Consider the following 19,162-nt stretch of genomic DNA (forward strand, 5'->3'; position numbering starts at 1 on the left):
ATCAATTTTGAAGATGGTATCAGAGCTCAGTCTAAAATTTTACATTCGAAACATTTCTCAAAGTTAAGGGCTGAATCTCTCTCCCTGTGTTTTCAGTCTGGGATTCTTGAATATGATCGTAGAAAACACTGAATATGAACAGTGGTTTAAACTCCTCTTTTAAGTACACACATTTCATATTAGTCCTCTGTTTGATAGATATAAAAATAAGATACCCTTTTTAATACTTATCGCAATTATTACTGACCAGGTGATTAAATATGTGTTTGCAAAAATTTATTTTAGAAACATTTTTTTTTGACAATATAGTTTTAGTGTAAATATCACTAAATCCAAGTTGGTTTGTCTAAACACATTATTTTCATTCCTTACTCTTTCAAAATTATAAATTAAGAACAACATTTCTTAAATTTTAAGCTACTTTGGATGGACACAGTCACAAAGGTCCAAAAAGTTAAACTGAGAGCAACATCAGAAACAACAAAGAAGCTTCCTAATGTTGTGCATTTCTTTTACGAAATTTCCTTGATGACATTCTCCTAGTCTTTATGAGAAAAAGGTCTTGTCCTGGACTAGAAAATAAAATCAATAGCAAAGCTTCTATATACCTATATGAATTTCATTCAATTACACAACATGTACCCACCATACTTCTACCCTTCTACTTTCTGTGGTGCATTTGCAATAAACTTCACTAATTTGTGGTTTAACAGAAGAGGTATTTCTATTGAGCCATTCTGTGATCCTCCAAACTGCACTTCAAATCTTATGGCAGACTTTGGAGCTACACAAAGAACACCCTCCACCACCACGACACCTTCATCATCCACCTTAGACACTTATGAACCAAAAGGGCATCACGAAAAGTTATACACTGATTTCAAAATTTACTGGCCCTTCAACATGCCCTTGACCTCAGAAGTTGCAGCACTTCGTGTCATCAGAAACTTGGAGAACCTTGGCTTATACTACACACTCTTTGTGTGGATCATTCTCTTCATTGTCCTCATTCCTCATCGTAAGATCTCATTGATTTTGCTGGTCATCATGACCTATGTGACAGTCCTTTACTGTTTACTTCTAAGGGCATACCCGAAATCTGTTTTCCTTCACAGAAGCATTGATAAAAGGTTTGTCTTGGCTTTGCTAGTGTTTGCAGCAATAGTGCAGCTGATTTTGACTGAGGCTGGGATTCATCTTGCAGTGACTTTGGCTTGTGCTGTGCCTTTGGTTTTGGTGCATGCAGTTTTGTGGGTTAGTCACCATGCCTTTGAGATTGAGGATGATTCTTGTACCAGAGAATTTGCTTCTGTTGCTTGTCATAATAGATGTACGTGTGGAGCTAAGGGCATAGATAATGTTTAAAGTTTGATTTGTTGTGTACATATGGTTTTAAATTGCCATTGCAAGGTGGTAGGTAGCTGCGGATTCTTGCAAATTAAAGGAAAAATGTTCATAGTTATAATATCTGTTTACTTATATATAATTTTCTTTGTAGATGATTCGAGTGAGCTTTCGAATTTTTAAACTTTGAAAAAACAAATAAGGATTTATGTAGTTTTTGGGTAACCAGGGACTTATATAGTTTAAGAACATAATTTTAGAAAAAAATAGTATTTATTTTCTTGATTTCCGAAATGATAATAACAAAATATGTGCTTGGTTTAACTAATTTTAATATTTTAAAAGGTTATAAAATAATTTTACCACTTTTTTTTTTTAAATTCATCAAAATAAAAAAGTTTAAGAAGTTAAATATATATCTATTTAAACGTATTTTTAAATTTTTTTGTCAGTGTTGACTTTTAAATCTGGTAATAAGAAATAACTACTTAAGTTGATGAGATGTTAAAAGTCTTTAAATTCATTCTCGGCTTTAGTAAGCTAAAATAAACATGAATTATTTCGTGGAATATTTTTGTACTGAGAGGAGCACATACAATTGAGGTAAAACATTACTGGAGAAAAAATATATAAAAAACATTTATAAATGAAACGAAAAGTTCACCAATTCAAATAATTAACTTTTATTTTTGCTAGTTCTCAAAATTCGACATATAAGCCAATTAGATTGATTCGTAATCACCCTAGACGGTCACCATAGACATAACATGTCCCACACAATCATACGTTCTTAATTAATAAGTTCTCACAAATTTCTTAATGTTTAATGTAACCTTGGTAGTAACATGTGATCAACCATATCCTAAGTAGATAAGATAGGTGATCAAGGTTGAGGCAAAGGACAATATTTTTGCATATATATTGTGAAAATTAGACATAAGGTTAATTTCTTTTGTGCAGAAAATACAAATAAAATAATATATTTATACTGAAAAATAATAAAAGAAAATATAAGTTAAGTTTAAATACATATAATATTTTAACTACCATAAAATATTGTAACTATTAATATCTTAACAACATTTAATACACTGTAATAAATCGTATCAAACTTGTTATAATAATTAATTTTAAGTATATGGAAAAACATACTAAAAATATATACTAATTAATCATTTGAGGTAACAAATTCAGTTATTATATTTTTTGATACAACTTTTTTTAATAAAATGACAATCAATTTTAATATATTTTATTTTTTTATCCAATGTAAAATTACAGTTAATATGAAAAGCAGTATAATTGTCATCTCCAAATTATAATTTAATTAAACCAAACAAATCTACAACTAATTGGAGGTCATAATTTTATATTTTATTTCTGCATTAAATTTTGCACAAACACTTTTCGTCCAAGAAATTAAGTTAAATATAAGATCTTGGATAATATCATTATCATAAAGAGATACCGTTCAATTAACATCAAGAAAATTTTAGGATGATTAGTGTAACATATAGTAAATGTTTTCTAACATATGTATTTTAATATTCAAATGATTGCAAATGAAGAATTGAGTCACCGTTAATGACAAAGGAAACGTCACTACCATTAATATTAAGATAATTTAAGTTTTCAACTATTTTTTTTTTTTTGTATACAGTGAGAAAGACTCTCTTGGTTAGATAGAAATTATAGGACATATCGAAGAATAAAATAATAATCTCAAATATAAAAAAAACTATCTCCACAAACTCATAATATTCTTATTTATTATATTATTTATAGTAAAGATATGAATATTATTTATTATTTAATCTCATCTCCACGTCTAAATCATAGTCCATGTCCCACCTCTAAAATTATACAAATGTCGGTACCAAACTGCTAAAATGTACACATACTAAAAATAAAACTATGTAGTAAAAAAGTCGGCGTTTACACCATTTATGTACTTTGAAAATTCAAAAATTGTCGTTGAAAAACACAAAGCATAGGGGGAAGAAACTTCTGTGAATGAGCTAATTAAGCAGTAACAAATTGATTCCACCACTGACATTGACTAGAGGGTTTAAAGTTTCTGTGGTGTGATCTTGGAAGCCGGAAGCGAAATATTTTACACTTTTCATCTTGATAATCCTCTCGTATGATCATGGATTCTTTGAGTATTTCTTCAGTTCCTGAACATGTCAGAGAGAACAGTGTAAACAAGAACTTCTTGCTTCCAAGAAAACCTGTAAGTTATTATGTACACCTTGCTTTCTCTCAGTTGAATCGGACTTAATTTTGTACACAAAAGTAGCCTTGTGCTTTCTGCAAGTTATGCAGTTAATATTTTCTATGAGCATTTCTTATTAAAACTTGACTCTCTTATTTGCTTTAACTGATCTTTTTGTGTTGCAAATTTCGAAATTACAACAAAGACAAGACAACCAAATCCAATCATATACAGGAAATCGCGTCGAGGGTCTGCAGGAAGAATTCCAGAGAAACAAATTGAGGTTTGAAAGTGTTAGAATATGTTTGATCTGAAGTTACATAATGAAATTTGAGATCGAATTGTGCATTCTAATGTATGAATAGAAGAAGAAAATAATTGTTGTTTCTGTAATAAAAGTACTTTGTTCTTTTAACTTTAATCAAGCATGTATTCAATCTTGTAGGTTAAATGAGTTTTTTTATTTTTCAAATTTGGTTCAAAATTCATTTAGTTCATAGATCTTAAAAATATGTGACTTGATGTGACTTGATTGATCATATATTTATCATAAAAGATGAACTTGGTCTCTCTTCAGTGAAACTTATGACACTAAAATTAGCAGACAAGTTCATTGATTTATAACAAAACTAGTATCTGAGTATCAGTTTGACCATTTTTGCCAAAAAAATTAAAAGGTCTAAACAGTTCTTACCCTGATATTTTCTTCCTTCTTATCAAGTTTATCATTATGGTCATCTCTGTTTTGTGTGTTTTCTTTGTTTTTCTTCCCCCTCCCTCCATTCTAACATATATATACATTGTGTTTGCATGAAAAGTACCCTACAAATAAGGAGTTACTGAGAACAATAGCGTACTTGAGAACTGCCATATATTATGAGGTAAGATCACCACCATAATTTCATTTTAGTACCCTTTTGAATTACATATAGAACTTTGAAGGGATGCTGAGATCATTAAATTGTATATATGATTTTTACTCCAAATGCAATGCAGCATGATAAAATATTGCCTAACAATAAAGCCTGTATTATTGAGGAGGAAGATGAAGAAGAGTGGATCACAGAAAGCGACCAGGAAAAGGGCCAAAAGCAGCTTGAAAAGTCAATTCAAAAGCCTAACAACAACGACTCTACGTACACACTCACCAAAAACCAGAGAAAGAAACGCAACTACATTGACAATGTTAGTTATCTGATTAATTTGCTTGTTCAATCTAGAAAAAAATTGTACCTTAGTATTAATTAAGGTTGGACATTTCCAATACCTATAAATCTTGAATTCCCAGAATAGTTTTTTTCCTCTGGAAAAGAATTGATAAATCATATTCAAATTTAATTGAAATCAGTACTATTCTGAATTCCACTATAATGATATTAAGATTATCACATTACAAACATTATGCACTTTAGTATTTGATAATTTTATCACACTTTTATTTTAAAAAGCCATGTTAAGAAAATAAAGGATAAAGAATTTACTTTTAGAGACACACAAAGTGACATGAGAATTTTGATTGTATCGGAATAAACATCAGTGAGAATCATAGTAATTTATTTGACTGATTCTTTCTACTATGGACAGAAACAAGAAATGTGCTTTATCTTCTTCCTCTTCCCATGTGATAAACATAAAAAACACAAGCAAAACTTCACAGCGTGGAGGCCTAGGATTGACAGAAAATGATTCTTACATTAGTGCTTCCATGTGCAAAGAATTCATACAGTTCTGCTCAACAGAGATAATTTGTCCACAAGAACATCGTGCTGCACTAGCAGTGAAGTTGTGTGGAGTTCAAGTAGCACTTTTATCTGGTTTGGGTAACCCTTTTCAGAATATATCCCAATCCTTAACAAGCTCAACAAACATCTCAAAGACACCAATTTTAAGTCTGTGGCAAGCCTCAACTGGGTTCTTACCGGCCATAATATGGAGTGGAATGTTCATAGTGAGTTTTGTGTACACAATAGTGGTGGTTTGGTCTTTGGCTTTTAGGGTGCCTATTATCTCTATGCTGTGCATTGCTCTTCTGTACTCTTTATCTGTGTTGGTTGCTATAGCATCAGGATTTAATGTCGCTTGTGGCACGTTTAGATTGAGTGGCATCTTGTTTTCATGTTTAGGGGTTCTTGGTTTTGTTTTGATCCTTCTTGTTCTGCTCTTGCTTGTGCTTTTTGCTAAGATGGAGGAGCAAAGTGATGAGTTCTTGGTGTCTTTCCAGTGTTGGGTTATGGTGAATTTTTTGGTATTTGAATAATTTTCCTGCCATAGTTTTTGGTGAAAGACTAATCTCATTTGTAATAGGATGAATTTGTCACACGGTTTGTTAGAATAAACAAAACAATATTTCAGTTTTCAGTTAGTTTCAGTTTATTTTCATGTATAAAAGCTATAATCTCATACTATTCTTGTTAATGAAAAGTTGAAGAAGTATTATTCAGTACCTGTGTGTTCTCGGTTGCTTGCTGTTTCTGACTCTGGTTACTTGGCTGATTCCGGTGTGTTCTCCGGTGTGTGAAGGCTGTGTTTGACGCTTGTAGAAGGAGGGGGAAAACCCTAGCATAGCGTCTCGCTCTACCTTCCCTCTCATACTCTCGGCTTCTCTCTTTTCTCTCTCTTGTCACGTGTGTATTACTCGTTTAAGGGTAAAGGCAGTTGGTCTTTTACTTTTCTACCCCTGAGTCTAATATGGTATCAAGAGTTGTGGCTGTTTCCTGGTGAAATTGTGAAGTGGGTGTGTAATCTTTATCTGGAAGTGGGTGTATCAAAAAGAGAAAAGTAGGAGTCTTTGGCTGTGTGAAAATCAAAGAAACCACAAGATTTCAGCAAGAAAGAATGGCGAGATTTGGAGGAATACAAGGACCATTACCAGTGTTTGATGGGAAGTAGTTTGATGACTGACGCATCAAGATGCAAGCCATCTTCGGTTTCGAAGATGTTTCAGAGGTGATAGAAGACGAATTGCCTGAGTTGAGTGACAGGGCTACTGAAGAAGAGAAAAAGAATTACAAGCTGCAAGTGAAACTGGACAGCAAGGCAAGATTCTTGTTATACCAGTGTGTCAGCCCAAAGATCTTTAACAAGATCTCCAAGGCTGCTACTGCTAAGGAGGTATGGGACATCCTAGTGAAGACCTATGGTGATGGAGACAGAAACACAAAGGTGAAATTGCAGGCATTGAGAAGACAGTTTGAGATTTTAGTCATGGATGAGAGTGAAACTGTGGTTGATTACTTTGATAAGGTACAAGAATTGGTGAATAAAATGAGGGCTTGTAAATTCTGATGAGTACATTGTTGACAAAATTTTGAGAACTCTATCATCCAGATTTGACAATGTTGTGGTTGCTATTGAGGAGACCCGAAGGAAGGAAACCATGGAAATTGAAGAGCTGTTGAACTCATTAGAGGCTCATGAATTTCGCATCAATGAGCACAAACAGTGTCACGAGCAAGCCCTACAGGCCAGATCACAGTTGAAAGGCTGGAAAGGATTCAAGAAAGGAGTAAAAGTGTTCTAAAAAGGGAAAGACTCACAGGATCAACAAGGAGTAGAGTCTAGTGGGTCAGGGAAGGTGAAAAATTCAAAGAATTCAGATGCTGAGTGGAAATTTGACAAGAAGAAGGTAAAATGCTACAACTGCCAGAAACTAGGTCATTATGCCAAAGAGTGCTGGAAAGGAGAAGGGGTGAAAAATAAACCCAAGAAATTGGCAAATTTGGCACAGGAGGAAGACTCAGACTCTGAAGCAGTGATATTGATGGCCCAAGATGATGAAAAACAACCAGAAAGCACAGTATGGTACCTAGACTCGGGATGCTCCACTCATATGATCGGGAGAAAGGATTGGTTTGTGAGAATGCAGGGGGTTGAACATGGGAAAATTAGATTTGCTGACAACAGCAGTTTGGAAGCTGAGGGATCTGGCAGAGTGGTGCTGAGAGGTGAAGATGGCAGAGAAGTAATAATAGAAGAGGTACTGTTTGTACCTGGTTTGAAAACTAATCTGCTAAGTCTGGGACAATTGTTACAGAAGGGTTACATGATGAAGATGGAGGACAATTGCCTTAGCATCTTTAATCAGAATGGGATAGTGGTTGTGCAGGCTCAGCTGTCACAAAATAAGACTTTCAAAGTAGTAATGTAGGCAGTAGATCACAAATGTTTTACTGCAACAGAGAGTAAGGAGGAATGGATGTGGCACCTCAGATTTGGACATTTAAATTTCCAAGATCTATTCCAGTTAAGCCAAAAAAATATGGTGATGGGCTTACCTAAGGTTGATATTCTAGGAACTGTTTGCAAGGAATGTGTTCAATGCAAACAAACAAGGGGAAGTTTTAAAAAGGTCTTACCCCATAAATCAGCAGAAAAACTTGGGGTAGTGTATTCAGATGTATGTGGACCCATGCAAGTAGAAACACTTGGGGGCAGCAGGTATTTTCTATTATTCATAGATGACTGGACCAGAAAGTGTTGGGTCTACTTATTGAAAAGAAAAAGTGAGGTTCTACAACAGTTTCAACAGTTTAAGAATATGGTTGAAAGGCAAAGTGAGAAGTTAAACATTCTGAGAACAGATGGAGGAGGAGAGTATACCTCCACTGAGTTCAGAAATTACTGTGAAAGAGAGGGAATAGTTCATGAAATTACTCCTCCCTACACACCTCAACACAATGGGGCAGCAGAGAGGAAGAACAAAACTATTTTAAACATGGTGAGATGCATGTTGAAGAGCAAGGAATTGCCTAGTTTTCTATGGGGTGAGGCTGTGATGACAGCCACCTATATCTTGAATTTATCTCCAACAAAGAGACTAAATGATGTTACACCAGAGGAGGCCTGGGCAGGAGTAAAACCAGATGTAAAGCATCTAAAGATTTTTGGTTCCCTATGTTATAAACATGTACCAGATCAACTGAGAAAGAAACCGGATGATAGAGGAGTTCCATTGATACTGGTGGGGTATCATGTTACAGGTGGATACAAGCTGTATAATCCTACAACAGGGACAACTTCTATCAGCAGAGATGTGATAATTGATGAAACTAGGTCATGGCAGTGGGAGTCAAAAGAAGATGGAGGACCAACCATTGAGTTGGAAGATGAACCTATAGCAGAACCAGAGGTATTCAGGAGGGAGGAGAGTGTTAGAAGGTCATCTAGAATTACTTAGCTACCAGCACATATGAGAGATTATGATCTAGCCTATGATGCAACTGTTTCATCAGAGGGAAATTTTGTTCACTATGCCTTGATAGCAGAATCTGAACCAATGGAGTTTGAACAAGCTGTGAAAGACAAAAGGTGGTACAAGGCTATGCTAGAAGAACTAGGTTCAATTGAGAAGAACCAGACCTGGGAATTAACTGAGTTGCCTCCCAACAAGAAACCAATAGCACTTAAGTGGATTTATAAGTCCAAAATAAATCCACAAGGTGTGGTGACGAGGTACAAGGCCAGATTGGTGGCAAAAGGGTTCTTGCAGCAGGCAGGAATAGACTATGAAGAAGTATTTGCACCTGTGGCCAGAATGGAGACAATTAGACTGGTGGCCTCTGTGGCAACACAACTCAACTAGACCTTACATCAATTAGATGTAAAGTCTGCATTTCTAAATGGTAATCTGGAGGAAGAAGTGTATGTGGTCCAGCCTCAGGGATTTGAAGTCAAGAAGCATCCTGACAAAGTATACAGATTGAAGAAGGCTCTGTATGGGCTCAAGCAGGCTCCAAGGGCCTGGAACTAGAGGATAGATGGGTTCATGAGTAACATCGGGTTTGAGAAGTGTGCATCTGAACATGGAGTGTACGTTCAGTGTTATCAGCATAATGAAAGAAAATATATGTTAATAGTATGCTTGTATGTGGATGATATGCTAATCACAGGAAGCAGTGTTGAAAAAATTGCTAATTTCAAAGTCCAAATGTTACAGGAATTTGAAATGAGTGATTTGGGGCAGATAAACTACTTTCTTGGGATTGAAGTCACTAAAACTGATGAGGGATTGGTGATGCATCAGTCCAGATATACATTGGACATGTTAAACAAGTTTAACATGCTTCATTGCAACTCTGCTAATACTCCAACAGAGGTAGGGTTGAAACTTGAGAAGGATCCTGAAGAGGAAGGTGTTGACCCTACTGAATACAGGAAAATGGTTGGAAGCCTAAGATACTTGTGTAATACTAGGCCAGACATCAGTTACAGTGTGGGTCTGGTTAGCAGATATATGCAAAATCCTAGAATTTCCCATCTGATTGCCATTAAACGGATTCTAAGATATCTAAAAGGTACACATACCTTTGGGATTTTACTGCCAGGAGGAGAATCAGAAGGAGAGGTACGAATTAATGCTTACTCTGACTCAGATTGGTGTGGAGACAAAAGTGATAGGAAGAGTACTGCTGGGTATGTATTTTTCTTAAGTGGAGCACCAATTTCTTGGAGCTCTATAAAAGAACCAGTAGTGGCTCTTTCATCGTGCGAGGCAGAATATATTGCAGCCTGTGAAGCCACATGTCAGGCAGCTTGGCTGAGTTCATTGATAAGTGAATTGAAGATTGGAGTAGAGGGGAAGGTCAGACTACTTGTGGACAACAAGTCAGCCATAGACCTGACCAAACATCCTACATCTCATGGCAAGAGCAAACATATTGAAACTCGTTTCCACTACATCAGGGAACAAGTTAGCAAAGGAAAGCTCGAAGTGGTATACTGCAGATCCGAGGACCAGATTGCAGACATACTCACTAAGGCGCTGAAAGGTGAACGCTTTCTAATACTTAGAAAGCAGATCGGAGTAAAAAAGGTGGAGATCAGTGTAGGTCAACAGAAAAGAGCCATGAAAACCTAGGGTTTTCATCTCAGAGAGGAGATCTGCCTGGAGGAAAGTGTTTTCACGAGTTTAATCGGTGAAAATCGTTTCCAAGGTCAAAGGAAGCATCTTTACCGAATATTAATCGGTGGAAAACACTTAGAATTAGCAGAGGCAAGAGTTTTACCGATTCAATCGGTGAAAAGGGGTTTTTCTTCGAAAATCATGTTTTGTTTAGGAGGAGTGTTAGAATAAACAAAACAATATTTCAGTTTTCAGTTAGTTTCAGTTTATTTTCATGTATAAAAGCTGTAATCTCATACTATTCTTGTTAATGAAAAATTGAAGAAGTATTATTCAGTACCTGTGTGTTCTCGGTTGCTTGCTGTTTCTGACTCTGGTTACTTGGCTGATTCCGGTGTGTGAAGGCTGTGTCTGACGCTTGTAGAAGAAGGGGGGAAACCCTAGCAGAGCGTCTCGCTCTACCTTTCCTCTCATACTCTCGACTTCTCTCTTTTCTCTCTCTTGTCACGTGTGTATTACTCGTTTAAGGGTAAAGGCAGCTGGTCTTTTACTTTTCTACCCCTGAGTCGGTTAAGATAGAAAATAGGGTTCTCCATTGTCTATAGCTGGTGATTATCTTTATGGTTTGAATGATGAAAATTTCGACATGACTTTGTTGATTGTTTGAAAACAATGTTCTCCAACGAGCTGGTGATTTGCAACCATTCGAATTTTTTAATGTCCTCTAAAAACAAACCAAGGGAAAATTCTAAGTTGTAATTGTTTGAGACAGCACATCATCTAAAGTTAAGAATACTTTACAACATATAAAGTATATAAACCTCACTTTAAGATGCGATCAGGGCTATCCGAAATGTATCCTAATGAAATTTGCTATGAGGTCTATTACGTCACTGTTATCATGTTGCTATGAAATCATCATTAGTATCTAGTTTCAAATTTAATATGTATATATTTCACTGTGAGAAAATGTTAAAGATCTTAAATAAACTAAAAATAACATAAATTTACAATATATAAATGAATATAAACTGATTTTATAAAGTTAAATTAAGTTAAAATTTACATTTTAAGAATAATCTTAGTCATAAAATGAGATTAACAAAAAGTAGTTAAATTAAATACAAAAATTATTATATAATAATTAAGATGTAGTAAAAATTAATAAAACTTAATTTTTCTAAATATTAGTTGACATAGATGTGTGTGGTACATATAAGTGTATAATAAATTCGCCATCCCCCCACAGTTGGAAATTAAGATGATTTATTTAGAACTGAAATTTTGAAAAGATGCATTAATTATCATTGAATGGTACATAACAATCCATTGGACTTTGGGGCATATGGATCCATTTGCCTACTTTTATTACATCCATACGTACTTAATTTATTTTTTGCAATATTATTTGAAGTATAACAATGCTTTTCTTCTAAAAAATAAAAATAAAATCATCCATCATGTTTATGTAAACAACACTAAATAAAGATAGTGAAGACTGAGGCCACAAAAATTTAAACAGCATCAGAATTATTCTCAGCAACACTTTCATCATGGCCAGTGAGAGGAACCAGTTCTCCTTTAGCAGAAGCAGTCTCAACCTCAAAGGCATCAAAACTAGCCCACAAAACAGCATGAACCAAAACTAAGGGCGCACTACTGGCCAAAGTCACTGCAAGATGAATACCTGCCTCTGTCAAAATCAGCTGCACTGCAGTTGCAACAGCCAGCAAAGTCAACACAACCCTTTTATCTATGATTCTGTGAAGCACAACAGAGTTTGGAAACGCCCTCAGAATTAAACAGTAAATGGTTGTCACATAGGTCATGATCACCAACAGAATCAAGGACACCTTACGGCTAGGGATGAGGGTTATGAAGAGTATGATCCACACGAAGAGTGTGTAGTACAAGCCAAAACTCCCTATGTTTCTCATGACTCGGACTCCTGCAGCTTCTGATGATGGTGGTATGTTGATGGGGCAGTAGACTCTGAAGTTGGCATAGAAAATTTCTTGAGACCCTTTTGGTTGTCGTTCATTAGGGTCAGTGGATGATGGTGGTGGTGGAGAGGAAGGAATTCTCTGTTTGGCTCCATAGTTTGCCATGAAACTTGAAGTGGAAGTTGGAAGAACAAATAATATGAAAAAGATTACTCAAAAAACGTCTCAAAGAAAACTAGTAAGATAGTAAGGAGGATATAGACTCGTATATAACTTTCTGAGTTTAATTTGGACCAACTTGATGCATATATAGAATATGTAAATAACAGATTCAAAGAAATTGCTCTCAGAATAGCTGGTTGACTAGAAGAAGACTTTGAAAATAATTTGCGCACTGAGAACCTGTCAACCATTACCCACAGAATACAAACTTCACCATAAAACTCTGTAGTTATTGGTTAATTTTTAATTACCTAGTTCTAGACTTGTAGATAGCATCACAATTTCTCTAGTATTGGTAATTAGGGAGAAAGAGCAAAACTGTTTGTTTGTGATTGGATTAGTCTCAAGATTTGGAATTTTTTTAAAAGTCCTTCAGATAAGTTTGTAGATTAGTTTAATACAAAGTATAGTATCTTTCAGCTGAAGTTGATTTCGTGTCAAAAGGAAACAAAGGGAAGCGAAGAAAGTTATGCAGAGTGTGCATTGGGCTAATAGCAAAACTTAAATGTAGATGGAAGACTCCTTCTATCTCCATACGTCTAACTTATGATAATTACAAAAATAAAACATTTTAAAAAAATTACAAAAATAGAGAAATTATATTAAACTGACAATTTTATTGCGAAAAAGTTATGTCAATATACCGTGACTTTAGTTTAAAACATTTTTAAAATTGAAGTATGTTAAATTTACACTCCTTCATTATAAAATATTTTAAATTGAAATTATGTTAGTTTAACACAATTTTTATAAATATTAAACTAAAGTTATATCAACTTAATACGATTTTAGTTTAAAAGATATTATACTAAAGTTGTTGCGATTTAATATGATTTTAACTTAAAATATAAAAGATCTTTTATATTAAAATCATAGAACAATTTATTCACTTTCGTAATTTTTTAATTTATTATATTTTAATAATTTTAAAAAGAAACTACATTATTTTAGTGTTTTTATCTAAATAAATACAATTAAAATTACAAAAACCAATTTTACATAATAAACTGGTATCATTTGTCAACTTACAAAAATAATTATATAATTTTTTTTATTTAAAAGTAATTACTATAAAAAACTTATATTTATAAAAGTACATATCTTTTGGAACTGTATTATTTTAATGTAATAAAAATATGAAAATTTCTGGGAATTATATTATTTTAATGCAATAAAAATATGTAGTGTTCTTTTTTTTGTTTAAGTGCTTAGGTTAGGATAGCTAGTAAAATATTTGGCAAGCGACTAATTGAAGTCAAAATTGGGGACCTTCTATGAACTTACAAATGTTGAATATTTAATGCATAAGACCGTTGAATGAATTTAGCCACGAATTGAACATTCAATGATAATAATACTATAATATAATCCTCAAAATTCCTTCATCGAGTTTACATTTTGTGTGTACAACGTAAAATGTTACAAAAAATAAATAAAATAAAATGGTTTGGTTAATATAACTTTGTAATAATAATAAAAAATATTTTTTCCTTTGTGTATGTCTTGCTTTCACCTTATCACGTTCATTAAAAAAAAATACATTCTACGTTATTTATAAAAATATCAAAATGTTGATTAAGTTGTATTGTTTTATTGGTGGTTGAAGTAATTGGAGTAATGTTGCGAATGTTTCCAAACATATGGAAGAAGAAAATAAGAGACATAACATCCTTTTATAAATTAAAATTAATTTATATAAAGTAATTTTGAACTTCTCTCATATTAGTTTGTATAAAAGATGATTTTAACTAACTTAGGCTATGAAGAATATTTTAATTTTTCTTTAATTTTGAAACTGAATAAAAAAAAGGTTTAATAGCCAATTTAGTCCTCACTTTGGTTGAAAAATCTCAATTTAGTCCCTCGTTATAAAATTGTTTTGAATTAGTCCTAACTTTTAAAATAGTGGGTCAGATTGGTCCTTTCTGTTAAATATAAGTTAATAAAATTAATGGATGATGATGTGACACAACTTAAAGCTAACGAGGGACCAATCTAACACATCAGCTTTAAGCTGTGTCACATCATCATCCTTTAATTTCGTTAACTTATATTTAACGAAAGGACCAATCTGACCCACTATTTTAAAAGTTAGGACTAATGTAAAACACTTTTATAACGAGAGACTAAATTGAGATTTTTCAATAAAAGTGGAGACTAAATTGGCTATTAATCCTAAAAAAAATAGCAGTTTGATAATGTTATGCTAAAAGACATGCATCAGAAAAAATATCTGACATCTAGTGTTCTGCTAAAAGCATGCAGCAGAAAAGAAATCCTCTGTTAGGTAAGAGTTAGCCATGGAAAACTCTGTTTCATCTCTCTCTTTGGGTTTCCATCAAAACTCAACACCCAACATTTTCCAAGTCTTCAGCTTTACAGCTTCCAAAACCCAGCAAAGGAGACCTCCCAGATTCACCACTCCCAGAAAGCACAGGACCAAGAAGATAAAACCGTTCACAGAAAAGGACGCGTTTCCGTGTTCCTTACCTCTCCACAACAAAAACCCAATCTTCATCTACAAAGACATAAAGCGTTTCGCTCGCGAGAACAAGCTCAAGGAAGCTCTGACCATCTTGGACTACGTGGACCAACGTGGCATTCCCGTGGATGCCACAACTTTCTCTTCTGTCATCGCCGCGTGCATACGTACCAAGTCATTATCACAAGGGAGGGAAGTTCACATCCATATCAGAATCAATGGACTCGAAAACAACGTCTTCTTGCGGACAAAGTTGGTTCAAATGTACACCTCATGTGGGTCGTCGGAAGAGGCGCGTAAACTGTTTGATGGATTGCCCTGTGAGAGTGTCTACCCCTGGAACGCTTTGCTCAGAGGGACTGTGGTTTCTGGGGAAAGGCAGTACATTGAGTTGCTTAAGACTTATGCGGAGATGAGGGCATTGGGGGTTCAGCTGAATGTGTACAGTTTCTCCAATGTGATCAAGAGCTTCGCCGGCGCATCGGCGTTTTCGGAAGGCTTGAAGACTCATGCGCTTTTGATTAAGAATGGATTTTTTGATAACTACATTCTTAGAACCAGTTTAATTGATATGTACTTCAAGTGTGGGAAGGTTAGGCTTGCTTGCCGTGTGTTTGAGGAAATTCCTGAGAGGGATATTGTCGCGTGGGGGGCGATGCTTGCTGGGTTTGCACACAATAGAATGCAGAGGGAGGTGTTGGAGTACGTGAGGTGGATGGTGAAGGAGGGAGTGAAGCCGAATTCGGTTGTGATTGCAATTGCGGTTCCTGTGGTTGGGGAGGTTTGTGCAAGGAGGTTGGGTCAGGAGTTTCATGCTTATGTTTTGAAAACGAAATCTTACTCTAAGCAGGTGCCGGTTCAGTCTGCTTTGATTGATATGTATTGCAAGTGTGGGGATATGATTTCGGCTAGACGGGTTTTTTATGGTTCCAAGGAGAGGAATGTGGTTTGTTGGACGGCTCTGATGGCGGGGTATGCTGTGAATGGAAAACTTGAGCAGGCATTGAGGTCCACCATTTGGATGCAGCAAGAAGGATTCAAGCCTGATATGGTGACGATTGCGACTGTTCTTCCAGTCTGTGCACAATTGAGGGCTCTGGAACAAGGGAGGCAAATTCATGCTTATGCTTTGAAACGTTGGTTTCTGCCTAATGTGTCTATAACTTCTCAATTGATGATGATGTACTCTAAGTGTGGTGTTGTTGAGTATTCTAGAAGATTATTTGATAATATGGAAGAAAGGAATGTGATTTCGTGGACTGCCATGATTGATTCATTGATAAAAAATGGACATCTGTGTGAAGCACTTGGTGTGATGAGATCAATGCAATTGACAAAGTACAGGCCTGATTCTGTTGCTATAGCAAGGATGTTGAGTGTTTGTGGTGAACTAAAACTTGTAAAGCTTGGGAAGGAGATTCATGGGCAGATCTTGAAAAAGAACTTTGGATCAATTCCTTTTGTTTCTGCAGAACTTATAAATACGTATGGCTCATTTCGAGATGTTAACAAGGCTAAGTTGGTGTTTAATGCAGTCCCCGTTAAAGATTCTATAACATGGACTGCTCTTATAAAGGCGTATGGATATAATGAACTGTATCACGATGCAATTAGCCTTTTTGATCATATGGGATCTTCTCCGAATCACTTCACTTTTGCAGCCATTCTATCTATATGTGACAGAGCTGGATTTGTTGATGATGCTTGTAGAATCTTCAATTTAATGCCTAAATATAAAATTGAAGCATCTAAGGAACACTTTGCAATTTTGGTGCAACTACTTACCCGCAATGGTCAACTAGAGAAAGCTCAAAGATTTGAACAAATGAGTTCTTTCTTGTAAAAGAGACCGCCATCTTTTCCTTTTGAAAGATTTATAGAATGTTAAACAATCCAGAATCCTCACATGTACCTTTTGGCACAAAATTTGTAAGTTCTTATGTATTTGTAAATTTGTTCCATAGTGTACGGTTCATAAGATTTTCTCTGAGCTTCTCCACCAAATTATGTGTTTATATAATTCATATATGAATTTGTAGCCTTTGAAGATAATAAAAGAGCTAATTTAGAAGCTAATTTCAAGTGCCTCTCTCTTCAAACTTTTGGGAGTCTGGAGTTCTAAATATTATTTGGATAAAAGTAACCTTATCAAGGTTTCAATATTGCAATTCATGCCATTGTTAAAATTTTAGAACCCTGAACCTAGTGATATATATAGTTTTGCATAAGAGATGGCCTGCAATCTTTAACCATGAAGATATTAGTTTGGGATCTGTTGATTTGTTCACTAGTTAGTTTTAAGTTTGGAAGTAATGGTATCCCGTATGAAAAAACTTGAATAGGCACATCTTCTTCCAAACTACTGAAGTTATATTGTAATTGACATATAACGAATTAATTTCCTATCAAATGTAAAATGCATTTTTTGGTTGTTTGTATCCACTCATGCTAATGATTTTGTTTCTGCCGTGATTTTAAGTTGGTGTCATTGACTGTTATTATGTGGCATAAAATAATATCGGTGGCCACATGAGGACTTCATTTTGATCAAAGGCATATTATAATATTATATCATGCTAACCTGTGGATTGTATTCCACTTCATTCCTTTTGCTTAAATGCTTACCCCTTTGGTCTTGTGAATGTTCACCATTTTACAGGATTGTGTTGCTTTCTATTTGTTCTGATATTTTGCTTATTATGTTGCAATATCACACGGGTCTACGAGGATGTTGCATTCCGCACAAAAAATGTCCATAAGTTGCAATTATTTTATAATTTGCATGCGATCACTGCACTTGACACATTCTTTTCAATTATCCGGATCGATTGACGTTATATGTATTTTGTAGCTGTTTTATTTGTTGCAAAATGTTGACAAAAAATGAACAAAAATGTCTTGAAGCGTGTAGATCTATTGTCCTTAAAAACTTACTCGTGTCGTATTGTGCAAGTTTATCAGGATACAACAAGAACTTTAAAAACAGTAAAATACCAAGATAATATAAGAATTATAAATCACAGAAGAGAAAACAAAGAGAAGTAAGAGGGAGAGCATGAGGAAGGTCTTATATGTGAGAGAGAGAGAGAGTTCAAAAGTGTGTTTCGTGCTATTGGAGGAAGCATAATACCCCTATATATAAAGGTTCAGAGACCGGCTAAAGACCATGATGGAAAATATCTCACACGTTGTGGAACAAGCTGAGTGAGCAATAACTCTCACGTTTCTTGCAAATGTAGCTTTTTGAGTCTTGTGGGAGAAGGGATCAACCAACAAGTTTGCTGCAACGGACAACAAACAACACTGGCCAACACAAGCTCGACCAACCCAAGCTCGGCCAACACAAGCTCGACCACATAAGGTCGTCCAACATGAGCTCAACCAACATGAGCTCGACTAGTATGAGCTCAGTCAACATGAGCTCGACCAACATGAGCTCGACCACACAAAAGAGGCAACAAGAATTTTGCAATATATATAAAATACATGTTTTATAAAAATTCCCCACATCTTGCAAAAGGTAAGAAAGAAGGCTTGAAAGAATAAAATCATGGGTCTTATAAGATGTAATGCATTAGAACTGGTATAGCAAACTATATAAACTAACTCTAGATTGAGAAACATAGCATACAGTGTAGTTGATATAACAAACTATATGAACCAAAAACACTTTATGAGTTAGCGGTTTATCAATCACAATACATCCCCATAATCCTTAATGTTATCACTGTGTTGCGCTTATTAGACCATGCACATGCCAGATATTCATGAATGTTCTAGAAATCATGCCAATATCTCATACAAGCGGCCTTACTCGACACTCGTATCTTTGATTTCATCAAGTGTATGCTGTAAATCATATATCACCCTTAAGAGATATGAAAATCATTAAAAACATGTTTAAACTAAAATTCTTACAACACATGGAATTTTAATTACAAAGTTTAATCTCTCAATAATACAGTTTCTATCACTTTCACACACACCATAAGAATGAACATAATTGATTAAAAATCAATTTCGTGCTATTAGAACTAACAAGTGACTTGTTTTAACCCATACGAACCTTATTCATATAATGTTCAATCACAAAGGTTTGGTTACCATCACTTGTT

At 34.8% G+C, this 19,162-nt stretch overlaps 4 protein-coding genes across 4 annotated transcripts; 3 read left to right on the forward strand and 1 right to left on the reverse strand.

Annotated features, from left to right (window-relative positions):
• Positions 1-29: 29 nt before the first annotated feature.
• LOC148199195 (uncharacterized) lies at positions 30-1,497 on the forward strand. The gene is made up of 2 exons (XM_088113860.1): positions 30-1,018; positions 1,151-1,497. Exons 1-2 carry the CDS (start codon positions 613-615, stop codon positions 1,363-1,365), a joined length of 621 nt encoding a protein of 206 aa, XP_087969986.1. The 5' UTR covers positions 30-612; the 3' UTR covers positions 1,366-1,497.
• Positions 1,498-3,436: 1,939 nt separating this feature from the next.
• Positions 3,437-5,917, forward strand: LOC148199196 (uncharacterized). The gene is made up of 5 exons (XM_088112063.1): positions 3,437-3,577; positions 3,765-3,842; positions 4,378-4,440; positions 4,556-4,746; positions 5,144-5,917. The coding sequence occupies exons 1-5, from the start codon at positions 3,488-3,490 to the stop codon at positions 5,814-5,816; spliced, it is 1,095 nt and encodes a 364-aa protein (XP_087968189.1). The 5' UTR covers positions 3,437-3,487; the 3' UTR covers positions 5,817-5,917.
• A 5,748-nt stretch (positions 5,918-11,665) lies between these two features.
• On the reverse strand, positions 11,666-12,721 carry LOC124831598 (PRA1 family protein F3-like). The gene has a single exon (XM_047305635.2). It carries the CDS (start codon positions 12,506-12,508, stop codon positions 11,915-11,917), a length of 594 nt encoding a protein of 197 aa, XP_047161591.1. The 5' UTR covers positions 12,509-12,721; the 3' UTR covers positions 11,666-11,914.
• A 2,101-nt stretch (positions 12,722-14,822) lies between these two features.
• Positions 14,823-17,037, forward strand: LOC124831594 (Pentatricopeptide repeat (PPR-like) superfamily protein). The gene has a single exon (XM_047305630.2). It carries the CDS (start codon positions 14,866-14,868, stop codon positions 16,888-16,890), a length of 2,025 nt encoding a protein of 674 aa, XP_047161586.1. The 5' UTR covers positions 14,823-14,865; the 3' UTR covers positions 16,891-17,037.
• Positions 17,038-19,162: the final 2,125 nt, after the last annotated feature.

This window comes from Vigna umbellata, chromosome 4, assembly GCF_029865625.1.
Source record: "Vigna umbellata cultivar VRB3 chromosome 4, Vumbellata_1.0, whole genome shotgun sequence".
Taxonomy (NCBI): Eukaryota; Viridiplantae; Streptophyta; class Magnoliopsida; order Fabales; family Fabaceae; genus Vigna; species Vigna umbellata.

Coding starts and splice junctions, on each gene's coding strand:
- LOC148199195 (XM_088113860.1), top strand. CDS start 613: ATGAATTTCATTCAATTACACAACATGTACCCACCATACTTCTACCCT. Junction 1,019..1,150: donor CATTGTCCTCATTCCTCATC/GTAAGATCTCAT, acceptor TGGCTTTGCTAG/TGTTTGCAGCAATAGTGCAG.
- LOC148199196 (XM_088112063.1), top strand. CDS start 3,488: ATGATCATGGATTCTTTGAGTATTTCTTCAGTTCCTGAACATGTCAGA. Junction 3,578..3,764: donor TCTTGCTTCCAAGAAAACCT/GTAAGTTATTAT, acceptor ATTACAACAAAG/ACAAGACAACCAAATCCAAT. Junction 4,441..4,555: donor GAACTGCCATATATTATGAG/GTAAGATCACCA, acceptor AATGCAATGCAG/CATGATAAAATATTGCCTAA.
- LOC124831598 (XM_047305635.2), bottom strand. CDS start 12,508: ATGGCAAACTATGGAGCCAAACAGAGAATTCCTTCCTCTCCACCACCA.
- LOC124831594 (XM_047305630.2), top strand. CDS start 14,866: ATGGAAAACTCTGTTTCATCTCTCTCTTTGGGTTTCCATCAAAACTCA.